Source organism: Sinohyriopsis cumingii, chromosome 2 (genome assembly GCF_028554795.1).
Source record: "Sinohyriopsis cumingii isolate HCF-2022 chromosome 2, ASM2855479v2, whole genome shotgun sequence".
Lineage (NCBI taxonomy): Eukaryota > Metazoa > Mollusca > Bivalvia > Unionida > Unionidae > Sinohyriopsis > Sinohyriopsis cumingii.
Window position 1 is genome coordinate 23,820,702 of NC_142962.1, and position 12,734 is coordinate 23,833,435.

Here is a 12,734-nt window from a genome sequence, read left to right on the forward strand (position 1 = left end):
ATCAATGGATACCTGGGAACTTTATTACCTTTTGAACCACAGTTCGTATACGGCTTCTTGGAATCCTGTCGTCTGTGCTAAAGATGAACTCCCTCATCGCAAACCTCAAGACCATCAAGCTTACGTGATCAACACGGACGACAGTCATCTCCCAGGAACCCACTGGGTAGTCGTCTACTTTCCTCAAGAAGGATGTGTGGAATATTTCGATTCGTACGGATTGCCCCCTTTGGAAGACGATATCATCGACTTTATGAGAAGAAACGCTCAGACCACCCGATTCAATAATGTGAAATTACAAGGCACAGATTCCTTGGTGTGTGGACAATATTGCGTGTATTTTCTGCATCATCGAAGCCTGGGCTATTCCTTAGAACATTTAGTGACTCATTTTGATCCTTGTTCTTCTTCAAGAAATGATGTGAAAGTAGAGCGATGGTTTTGTGACCATTATGCTTATCTTTTGTCTCAAGCTAGGAAACGTAGTGTCCATCAATGGCCTAATGATTTCCAACAGTGGAAATCACAATTTCATTCACAACGTTGTCAGCCCTGTTTAAAGTAGATTGTGAATTGAGAAAAAAATGTTTGTGATTTGAAAAAATTGTTTGATGTTATAGTGTTGGATTATTGTTAAAAATGTTAGAGTTGTTGTTGGTTAGTGTTAAGTGATTTTTGAATAAAAATGTTGTGTTTTGAAAAAAATGCCTTTGTCTTTTGTTTAGCTATAAGAATGTTGGATTGATGCTCTTTGACTTCTTACTATCCCTCTCATGACACTCACTGTACATTGCGACTCGAAAACCGTGTGGGGGATGTTTTCCTTCACGTCCGCGCTTTGACTTTAAGAACCGGTTTGTTTCCAGTCTAACCATCCATTGTCGACTCATCCTCGTAAGAAGATGTGTTCCAAACTAGCTAAGCTCAACGAAGCCATCGTGAATTTGCATAGGGTCAGACACAGTCTGATACCGAAGCCAGAAGAAATAGAGAATGTGAGAATGTTAAAAATCACTGAAGACCTGATAGAAGATCTTTTCAGAGAAGAAATGAACAGGGAAAAAGAAGAATGGACAGAGAAGTACAGACTTCAGAGACAGCAGCAACAGCAGCAACAACAACAACAGCAGCAACAAGAACCTGAAGCTGACAGAGGCTTTGTCGATTGTCGTATCGACACCAAAGAGTTCTTCTTCTCTTTCCGAAGAAGCAGGCCTATCGCCAGAAAGTCTATCCTCAGAGGACATCGAATTCTTTGAAACTAAAAGATTGCCATAGGAAACAAAAAAAACCCAGCCCTTTTCAGGGTTACCCAATACTCTAGAAAAGAAATAACTATCCACTTGCCAATGTGTGTAGGTAGAATAGTGTAAAAATAAACACTAACTCTTTTTAAAAAAATGTGAGGATATGTGTTTGTGAGTTTGTGTGTTTGTAAGTGATCAAGTACGTTGGTGTGGATAGTAGATTAAAATGATGTCTTTATTTGGTGTTTGAGGTGTAGATTTCGGGGTTAGATTGGATTGCTTTGAGTATGTGGATAGTCAATTGAAGTGATTTATAAAAAATTTTAAAATAGTGATGGGTAGAATAAAAAAGTGAGTGAGTGTTTCTTTTAGGTCCGCGCGTTGTTGTTTTTTTTTGGTCATGATCTAGGTAAGATCAATTTTATGTTTTTAGGGGGATGTTTTCCTTCACGTACGCGCTTTCACTATAAATTGAAACTCGTTCGGCAGTCTAGCTACCCTTGTTGATTGATCAACACAAGAATGAATAGTAGCAGAATAAGCAAACTTCTTGAACTCCAGATACATCTGGAATATGTCAGGCGCCTGGTAAATGAACTGGCTGCGGAGGCTATAATAGAAGAAAGAATAAAGAAGGAAGAGGAGGAGAGAAGACAGAGGGAAGAGGAGGAAAAGAAAGGAGAAGAGAGGATGTCATTCAATATTCCCGAGACAGAGGATTGGGGTGCTGAAGCGAATCATCCTCCCTCTTCGCTCCCCAGAAGAAAGGTGAAAGGAGACTGGGGAAGAAGATGCGTGTGTGGCGCCAGGCCAGGAAGGTGCAATCATTAGATAGTTGCATCTGGAGTTCAAAAAAAAACAGCCCTTTTCAGGGCTACCCAATACTCTAGAAAAGAAATAACTATCGATTTGCCAATGTGTGTGTGTGTGTGTGTGTGTGTGTGTGTAGGTAGAGTAGTGTGATTATAAACACTAACTCTTTTTTCATAGTGCGAGGGTATGTGTTTGTGTGTTTGTGTTTGTAACTGCTCACGTAAGTTTGTGTGAATGGTAGATTATGGGTTTCTTTATTGTTTCTTAGCGTATGTGAAGAGTATAGTTTGGGTTTTGTAACCGCTCACGTACGATTGTGTGGATAGTAGATTATGGATTTTGTTTTAATGATTTGCGTGTGTAAATAGTAGATTTGGGGTTTGTTTATTGTTGCTTCACTTATGTGGATAGTATATTATATGAAATGAGAAAAGTAGGGGATGTTTTCTTTCACGTCCGCACGATGTTAGGTCATGATCTAGGTAATATCAATTTTATGTTTTAGGGGGATGTTTTCCATCACGTACGCGCTTTCACTATAAGAACCCACAGTATTCGTCGTTCAAACCATTCTACAAAGAAGATGGCTTCTAACCAAATTGACAAAATGCAAACATTGCAAGACGTTTTGGACAATTTAGGAATGATGGAGCAGATGTTAATAAGACTCGTTGAAGACCACTATTCCTATAGTCCCCATCGTGTAAAGATGGAAATTAATAACTTAAGAAAGGTAAAGGATAAGATAAGTGGTGTAATGAAAGAGATAAAGGAGGAGAAGGAGGATGAAGAGGAAAGGATAAGAACACGCAAATGGAACGAAAAAATTGAAAAAGAAGAAGAAAATGAGAAGAGGCAGAAAGAAGAGGAGGAAGAGAAGAAGAAAGAAGAGGAGGAGAAAAAAAAGAAAGAAAAGAAGAGAAAGAGTGTAGGAGAGAAAATAAGAAGTTGGTTGAGAAAAAGAAGAAATTAGAAGCAGAAGAAGAAGAAAAACCAAAGGCCCTTTTCAGGACCAGCCATATTTCTCGAAAAGAGAATGACTTTATTCAATTGCCTACCCCTTTTTTAAATTTAAATTTAAATTTAAATTTAAATTTAAATTTAAAAAAAAATTAAAAAAAAAAAATCCCATGTTCAATTCCCCTTGAGGCTAGAGTGGCCCAGGGTTTTTTCTCCATGTTCAATTCCCCTTGAGGCTAGAGTAGCCCAAGACTATTTCCCATGTTAAATTCCCCTTGAGGCTAGAGTGGCCCACGATTTTTCTCCATGTTAATTTTCCATTGAGGCTAGAGTGGCCCAGGGGTCTCTGTAATGCTAATTCCCATTGAGGCTAGGGTGGCCCCATTCACTACTATCATATTCTCAAGTTGCTGAATATGATCCGCGACCCAAAGCCGTGTTCCAACTACCACAATCATCAGAAAAGCTACTCTTTGATATTTTGCTGCGATTTATGATATTGGATCCGTTGTCAGTAATAAAATATACATTTGGACGGTTTAATCAAGAGAGATGTTGCCATTGTTGAGTCTACTGGACAGTATGCTGAATTACGTACTAGGACCATTATATGTTCGGTCTTTTCTTTCGGTCCACGATTTATATGATAGTAAGGTTGTTGTAATGTTCATTTTTGTTCAATGGCTATCAGTAAAATCCCGAGACTTTTAATATTAAAAATGACGTGTTTGAGTGTCTTTAAGTATATTTGAGTGTATTTCAATATATTTGAGTGCATTTGAATAAAATGACGCACACGGCCTCCTGTACATTATAATAAAAATAGTGAAAACTCAATGAAAATGGTGTTATTATTTATGTTTGATCTTTTGTAAGAAACTAAGTATACGGTTCAATTTCGTTTATTACTTGAAATAAAGAAGCAGTTGTTACTGAATTAGTTTGAGGAAAATACTATTTTGTATACACGAAGACAATATTTTTTAATGTAAACTACATTCAAAATAGTTTGAAACTTAACTTCATTGAAAACATTTACTAAAATGAAGACTAATAACATACTAAATAAAATTATTTGAATCCTCTTACCTTGATAAAGCCGCTCATGCATCATACTCGTCACCTTCGAATTCACAGGATTTGCAGAGGAATTTTAGTGATTTTAAAGACCAAGAATCAAGTTCTTGCTGAGACATATCAATACATCTCCTATGGTACCATTTACAACAATCTGAGCACTGAATGGTATCATGGTTATATTCCAATTTACACTTGCCACAGGGAAATTCAGACATCTATCTTGATTCACTAATGAACATAGCCAGCTGACCAGAGATTTGCAGAGTTTAAACACTTTAATACGAAGAAACATGACATTGTCATCAATTCGTATTCTGAAAATACATATGCCCCGATTGCAAAGTAAACATGCCAGCATAATGTTTTATCAATATATGCCGATAATGCTATTGACAAATAAGTGAAGACATATGGGCATTGAAGAAAAACTGTCATAAAAGGACAACTGCGTGTACTTTTTTTCTTATCATTATCATTGAACAATCAATATGAAAAATGTAACTGCTCTGAATCACGGTCCAAAACATTTTGTTGTGATGTAAATTCCAAAATAAATACGGAAATGATTTGACATGCCGTTTTTGCATGTATCTTTGTATTTAGATCATTAAAATAATTCTTGATAGTTCTTGATAGTTACGCTTACACTGTACGGCTATTTAAATTGCTGATTTTCACGAACTTTATTCATCTCGGCATTACTAATAAATCATTACTAATATGTATTTATTAGTAATAGATTAAACAATAAACTTAAACTTTTGTAAAAGTAGTATTAGACACTATTAAAAGTAAATTTTATTTTCTGTAAAAAAAAAATGTCTAAAATTTCACAAATTCCAGCTATGGTATTTACGATATTGCTTTTCGGTGTGTCTATTGCGTTCCGGCGTTTCGGTGCGTTCCGGTGTTTCTATGCACCGGTTACGGGACCGTAGCCGGATTTTTATGTTTGACTCTTTTTTTTTTTTTCTCTCTCTTTGTTTTTGATATTGTCTTTCGCCTTGTGGAAGAAAAAAATCTCATTTATATAGCCATGAAATTAAACTCTATCTTATGTTCATTTTTTATTGACTTGATTGATACATCATATACAAATTGATTTCCACGTATCACGGCAATTTACTCCGGAGACAGACATTGAAAAGATGGCGGAAATCCCAATTTCGGTGTTGTTTACCATTGCTTGTATTTCGTCTTCGTTTGCTTTTCCACAGCAGGGAATATGGCATGTACAGTATGGAAAGGTATTGAACTGACATCGCTTTGGTTACTTGTGTTATCCTATATTGCCTCCGTTTGCAGTAAGTCGAGTGCTATGACGCATATATGATACCATGGTTTTACGTCAACTGTGTATGTTGATTTGACTATGTACTATTGGGTATTGTAGATCATCGGTAGTAAAGAACCACGGGTAGTAACACATAACTGTGTTGTTTATTCACCCAAACACGCGTAAGCATTAAAAAAAATATACTCAAACCCATGACTATACAAATTTCACTTTTACCTTCTTGTCCACCGGACAGGTAACAAATTGTACTCGCTAAGCAAAAAAGTCAGCATCCCCGGCAATAAAATCAACATGCTCAGTATCAAAATATCTGTACAGATTTTTTAATGATTAAAAATACGACAATTATCATTGTTTTTACCACAGGGACTTGATTCCGTGGTAAACTAACGTGTACACTCACCAATTAATTGTGCTAATTGGTGAGTGTACAGTACACGTTAGTTTACTCCGGAATCAAGTGCCTGTGGTTTTTACCCACTTTTTCAAGCTGGCTTTACAGGACGAGTTTTTCAAATTGTTAGAGTTGTATACCATTTTAAAAGCATGAAGATTTAAACAAAGTTATATTTTTTCACAAAAATATTAAGATGTAAAAAATTATGTGCAAAAGTAAAGTTATGTAAACAACATACTTTACAGTTTCGCTACAACATACTTTCAAATCCATTTTTTTAAAATGGCCTTATTGCCATTACCTATTCCTTGAATCATGAGCTTTGACATTGTATCCAAAGCTACCACACATTTGCATTGAATTGTCTGTGCCAGCATTCCTGTGTTTGGTCTCACTACAGAAATAACTTCCCTGTGGACCGCTTCTGTGGCCTTAGTGGTTAGAGCATCCGCTCGGATGCAAGAGGTCATGGATTCGAACCCCAGCCAAGTCATTATAAAGACTTATGAAAATGGTACTAGCAGTTGCCTTGCTTGGTACTCAGCATTAAGAGGTTATTGTTAGGACTGCTGGGTTCGCATGATCATTAAAAATCATTGAGAAATGAACACCTCAATTCAAAGCCTTTCAAGTCATTGATTTTTCACTTAGGTCTTTGAAAGTCATTGAATTATTGAGGTTTTGCTTAAAAAATAGAAAGTGATTGAAAATTGTACTTTCAAGTAATTTAATTTACATTGTAGTGCCAATTGGAAGTATGGTTTAATTTTATGTCATGTGTTATAGTACAACTCACATGGGTCATATAGGCATTCAACACCGAATGTGTCAGTAATGGGTGTCATTTTTTAGAATTGGATTCGTATACATCCATACTCCTTTGAAAAGTCAGTTTTTTAGATGCCCCAAAAGGTGTTTAGGACAAAACCAATGTTAAACAACGTAGCCATTTTTGGATGAAATGAACCTAACGGTGTGATCCAGTACAATCCAGATTGAATGTTGTGCACTGTGATATCACAATGAAAGTTATGCATATTGAATAACAAATTTGTACTACCCTCTACTGTGAGGATTCCACTAAATGCGCTCTTATTTAGACCCAAGTTTAGTACATGGCTATCATTGTAAAAGACTATAGCAATTGATAATTTTCGTCTGGAAGTTTCTTGGTGACAGTTAGGGTGCAGAGTATCCAATGATCAGGATTGAATAGACTTTGGTTAAAGAAATTTAGTGCTAAATTTGAAAAGCATAATTTATATTTAAGTTAAGAGTAAATGCACATGCATGACCCATGTGACTTGTACTATAGCAATGCCACTATTATCGTAATCCACATGAAGTAATTCGGATATCATGCATATCACCCCTTTGACATGATATCATTAACACACTTTGACTTCACTAAGTTTGTTACATTTGGTCCTGGACAAGACCTTCTATCATAGATTGAACCATGTATTGAGAAAGTTTTGCAAATGAATGTTTAAAATACGGGCTACCTTAACAATCCAACAGGGCTGAATCGCAGCGCGGATGATTTAGTTCAGCAAATAGGCCTACTTGCTGAGTATAGTGATGCCAGTATATTTTAAAACTTTGAATTATATTAGATTATTGGGGCTTGAAAAGTGTTAAAAGTGAGACTTTTAGCTGATACGGCTTGACTAAACATGAGCTGAATGGAGTGGGTCATGCATGTAATCAGAACTGAAACTGACATTCGGAAAGCACGAAAACGTTATACTGCAAATGTTTGTCAACTTTTTGGCTAATCTTGGCACACAGTTTAACAAATTCATAACTTTTCAAACACCAGATATGTAATTTCAATAGGTCTGATCAGCTGCATAAGAGGTGTAAACTTACCAACTATTCATTTGGCAGTTGTAAGCACCAATATATGGGCTTATAAATACGGATTAACTCCTCACTCCTGAGGAGCATTTTAAAGTAGTTTGGATATTTTGTTTACTGCTCAATTTACAGGTACAAAAATTAGTTCAATTGAAACAGTGAATAGTAACATGGATTTATATGCTTTGATTCACCTGGATTATATTTCTTTTATGGAAGATGAATGCAGTAAGTTTTAATGCAAGGTGAATTCTAGTGTACAATTGGGAACAATTTACCGCCAAATTATTCTAGATAGGAAAAACATGGGGATATGTTTTCACTGTCTTCTTAATCCACTGGAAGAAATGTTGGGATATCACTCATTTATTCACTTATAGTATTTAGGGTACTATAAAAAGTGTTTCTATTTTTGGTATGTTTGCAAATTCCCAGGGTCCAGAAAATTGTGACTACATGCTATTTTTAGATTTCATTTTTAATAGGCTTTTGGCATAATATCTTACGGTTTATGAGTTGAAAAAAAAAGGAAAAAATCCATAAGTATGTAATAATGAGGGTAAATAAAAAAAAAGTTAAGTGTTTCTTAAAAATGCACTGCTCAAAATATCTTGAGCAAAGCTACATGTAGTCTTATACGGTATCAGATAAATTTAAAAAATAATCTAAAAATAAAATTAGGAAGCACATATATTTATGTGATCAAAATACCACTGTCAGAACAAACAGATGACAGCATTAATGGACTTCAGATCCTAATAAAGCATTATTGAACAGGTCTGGCATACTAGTCTGTAAAGCACCGATTCAAGATTCAAGCAGAGCTTATGTTAGTGAAAAATCTTATTTTGGAGCCAAAGTATCTGAAAGATATTACCTTTGAGAAGTGAAAAAATGCACATAATAAACATAAAAAACAGTTTCAAAACTAGTTACAGTTGGCTAAGCTTGCTGTTTATATGCCCCATCAGCAGGGGCGTATCAGCACAGAACAATATTCATACACTGGTGAGGAACAGATTAAGATCAGAAAAATTAAAAGATTAATGCGTATACAACTAGAGATCTTTTAAAGATTTTGATTTCAATAGGACTCTAACAGAATATAGCTGGAAGAAAGATAGATGGATTTTGAAGTGTTAGGTATGTAGTGAACTATGGCCATTTCCTCCTCTCCCTCCTTTTTGTACTACTCCCCACTAATTTTCGTAACAAGTAGGTACCCCAACCCCCATTAAATAAAATCCTGGTAGCATCTCTGAAGTGAAAGTACTGGAGCTGCAGCTAGAGAAGAAAGTACAGAAGCCAAAGGGCAATAGTTAACATCAGGGTTACAATGACTTTTTAAATATCATTTCCCTTTCATATTACTTTTATTTATTTCTGTATGTTTTTTGTATTTGTTTCTTGTATTTAAATTAGCAACTGAAGTAGAACACTTGATGCAGTGAGTAGTCACTGAAAACTGAAAACTGGTCATTGAAAGTCATTGAATTTCAGTTCTCCTCATCTGTATGAACCCTGGACTGGTTGGCCTGGTGTCAGGATATTGACTGGGTGGGACATCATGCTATGTGTCGGCAGCATGATACCCCAGTCCTATACATCACTATAAACTGCCACACTGCAGATACCATAGCAATATGACTGTAAAATTGTTAAAGCTATGTTAAAAATCTAAATCACTCACAAACACACACACACAGACACACTGTTGGTATTCATGGGGCTAATCATAATGCCCTACAGCTATTTCAACTTATTTTGTGTTTAGAGTGATTGTTGAAGTTCACTGCTCAAAAATCGTATAGCTCAACACCTGGGGTCCCTCTAATTTCAGATTGGGCCCAACCAGTATTCAAAAAGAGGTGCCCGTCTGGCTTGTATAAAAAAAATAGTCAAATCTGTAAGAGAAATCTTTTATTGCACTGATGAAATGCAGAAATGTATTTTCAAAATGTTGACATACCTGCCATAACACAGCAAAACCTAATTAAAATCAGATCACCACTGTCCTACTTGAAGTGGAGATCTAATTTTAATCAAATTGTTACATGGCATATCATGATGAAAACATGAATTGTACTCCCAGAACTCCTGAAACAGTAATGTTTTAAGACAACAGTTTTCAGTAGTCCTTGAGAAGAGAAAAAAATAAACCACCACTATCAGTATATGCCCATTGCATGTTGCACATATAAACAGTAAACAGTCATGATTGGTTCTGATGTAAAACTATCCTTTGGGCAGTTTAAACTGTGATAATTAAAGGCCAGAGAGATCAGGTTATAAATCACCATTTCACATGTTTATCAACTGGCTGACAGTAGCTTGAGAGATGTGTTTTCAGACTGCAGCATAGGTATGCTCAGGACATAGAACAACCCAATAGGTAAAGCAAAGAGATGCTAGATGCATGTAGGAGAAAAAAAGGTATTATGTATTTTTGCTTTGAAAGAAAGTGTTTCAGCCATATGTATTATAGGTTTTTGACAAGTTTGTGAACAGTGGAAACGTTTCTTTGAAACCATATTTTACGGCACATATAAAATACAAAGCATGATCATTCCAGTTGATAGTGTTCAAATGTGATTCATTTTTTAAATCGATTTAGGAAGCAATTAGCTATCAATAGTATCAGCAAAGTCCAACTAAAATTAATTTTAATAGCAGCAATTACTTATTTTGCCACTATTGTGCAGCTACCTATTTTCATGCCAAAAACTAACCATCTGTTCAATGTGAATACATCCTTCCACAGAGTGGAGAAAAAGTCAGATGACCTTTGCATTCCATTCTTATTTTTCACACCACTTTTTATGTCATGTGGTTCTGTGCATAAGGTCATATTTGTCATGGACACCATACTGTGTAGATGCTGCCTAAACTGCCACCACAGAAATTAAATCTGTTGCAGTTATCGTAAATAGCAGTCTTCCCCTGCATTTATCTGTTAGTCTATCTTCAGATTCATATTGTATTCTTTTTTGTTTGCTCAACAAATTGACATCACAAATGTATTTGAATGTTGCTTTAATAAACAAATTCACAATTGAAATATCTAGTTTTTAAATTGGGGAAACTACCAGTAATTTTCACGAGGTCAGTTGGATTGTTTACTTCATGTATACAGGGTTCTTAGAGAATACACAGGTGTACATGCAGTATGACACTGCATATAACCAGGTGAGTTTTGCGGCAACATCATACAGTGTTCTTGGTGCATACACAGGGATGTACATGGTACGACCTTGCATAAAATCGGGTAAATTTCACAGCAACATCTTACAGTGCTCTTGACACATACACCAAAAGAAGTGCATGCAGTATAACACTGCATACATCCAGGTGAATTTCAAGGCAAGAGGTGATTTCATTATTTCTTTATTACAGGATAATGTCAGAAGATGCTGTGGGTCAGTGTTGCAACCATAAAAGGGCCCTTGGGATACTTGCACAGGTTGCGTTGGTGCTCAAAGTGCACGAGGAAAAATTGTTCAACTTCTTGTGAATTTGGCCTTGTATCAAGGCAAGAGTAACCTTCACTCCCAATTTTGTTCTGAAATTTTCCGAAAAGAATCTCTTCCAGTTCTCACATGTTGATACAGATATCTTTTGCGGTTGGTGAAGCCCCTCCCTGAGGAGGGTCTAGACATTTGAGAAGTAGATAGACTTACCCATGTAGGGCAACAATGAACATTTCTCATGTCTCTAGCAGCATGCATGCCTGAGGTTGCAGATTGCTTCCTCCCACTTGGAAGGTTGAGCACCGTGAGAACGGGTTGCACCGTCCCTTTGAAGGAGGTGGAGCATTGCACCCATATGGTTGCTCCCTCCCATCAAGGACATAGAGCACTGCAATACACATCATGCTTTTGGCAGCATGTTGCCCTCCCTTCTGTTTGGGAGGCAAAACACCACACCCATGCACACAGTGATAAATCTGTAGAAGTTAAGGTCTTCTCCATTTATCTCTCACTGGCCTGTCTGTATGGGGACAGGACAAAGACTATGCTTCCCCTTTCCCTCCCTTTATCATCCCATCCTGTGCAGGATTTGCAATCTATACACAGTACTCAGGCTAGGGACAGGGACCATATCAGTGTTTCCCTGTTTTCAGTTATACCTATGAACCATTTTGGGATGTGGGACCTTCCACCTCATGGCCCTTGCCCCATTATGTAGCCATGGGCTAGTGGACCTTGCCCTCACCATTGAAGTGATGCTGCAGCTCGTGTCCCACCATCATCTCATCACCAGGTGGTTTTCTTTTGGAAGGGTTAAGGTGATGCATCATCTGGGGTAGACACATGTTGTTTTCCCTCTGTAACACATAAAGAACCAGAGACTCTGGCACAGAGTGCTCTATGCCCCTTCCATCAAGGAACATGGTGCTGCCCAGCCACTCTCCAATTTGGAGCATCCTTGACTGTGATGAGGATGATAACTCATCATTGCCTCCAGTGAGTTCTTGACAGAAGCTGTGGCAAAAACACCTTCTCTCAGGCCCACCCCCCTTCAGCTCAGATGAACAAGTAAGAGGAGGTCTGGTCCATTTATAATGTGATAAACAAGGTTTAACATCTGTTACCCTAGGACTTGTGCCCCCACCTGGCCATAAGGATTATTACCATTTTGGGCACCATCTCAACCAGGCCTCTTACTTCTCCCACATTCATCCATGACTGAGGAAATATCATGGAGGTGTTAACAAGGCCAATGTAGGTCAACAACATAGAGGATGATCTGTTCCTCCCTCAGAATTGAGACTCCCTACCTATTTCTTCTTCTAGCTACTGGGCACTTTCCCTGAAGTGGTCTATCAAACCTTCTTTGTGTAGAATTCGTCCAAAATTGGTATTTCTATGAGAGCCTGGGCATGCCTTCCCATCAAAACAGTTGATGCTGTGGAGAAGGAAATTGGTTCCTTGTAACCATAGTTTTGCATGCCATCCTATTCTCAGCTTCTTCCTTTAGTATGCTGAGAAAGGCCTTTTGAATTCAACTGCATTACTACATGTGCAGGATGCTGTGACCAGGCATCTCGACATACACTCTGTTGCCATGGCATTATTTTTGG

The 12,734-nt window shown here is 37.1% G+C and overlaps 1 protein-coding gene across 1 annotated transcript in view; it reads left to right on the forward strand.

The window, feature by feature from the left end:
* The first annotated feature begins 5,240 nt into the window (after nt 1–5,240).
* LOC149804475 (Golgi-pH regulating cation channel-like) overlaps nt 5,241–12,734 on the forward strand; it is a 133,100-nt gene continuing 125,606 nt past the window's right edge. Inside the window, exon 1 of the mRNA XM_089940689.1 lies at nt 5,241–5,347. Coding sequence (XP_089796815.1) covers nt 5,249–5,347 — 99 coding nt within the window. The 5' untranslated portion in view covers nt 5,241–5,248. The remainder of the gene's footprint in view (nt 5,348–12,734) is intronic.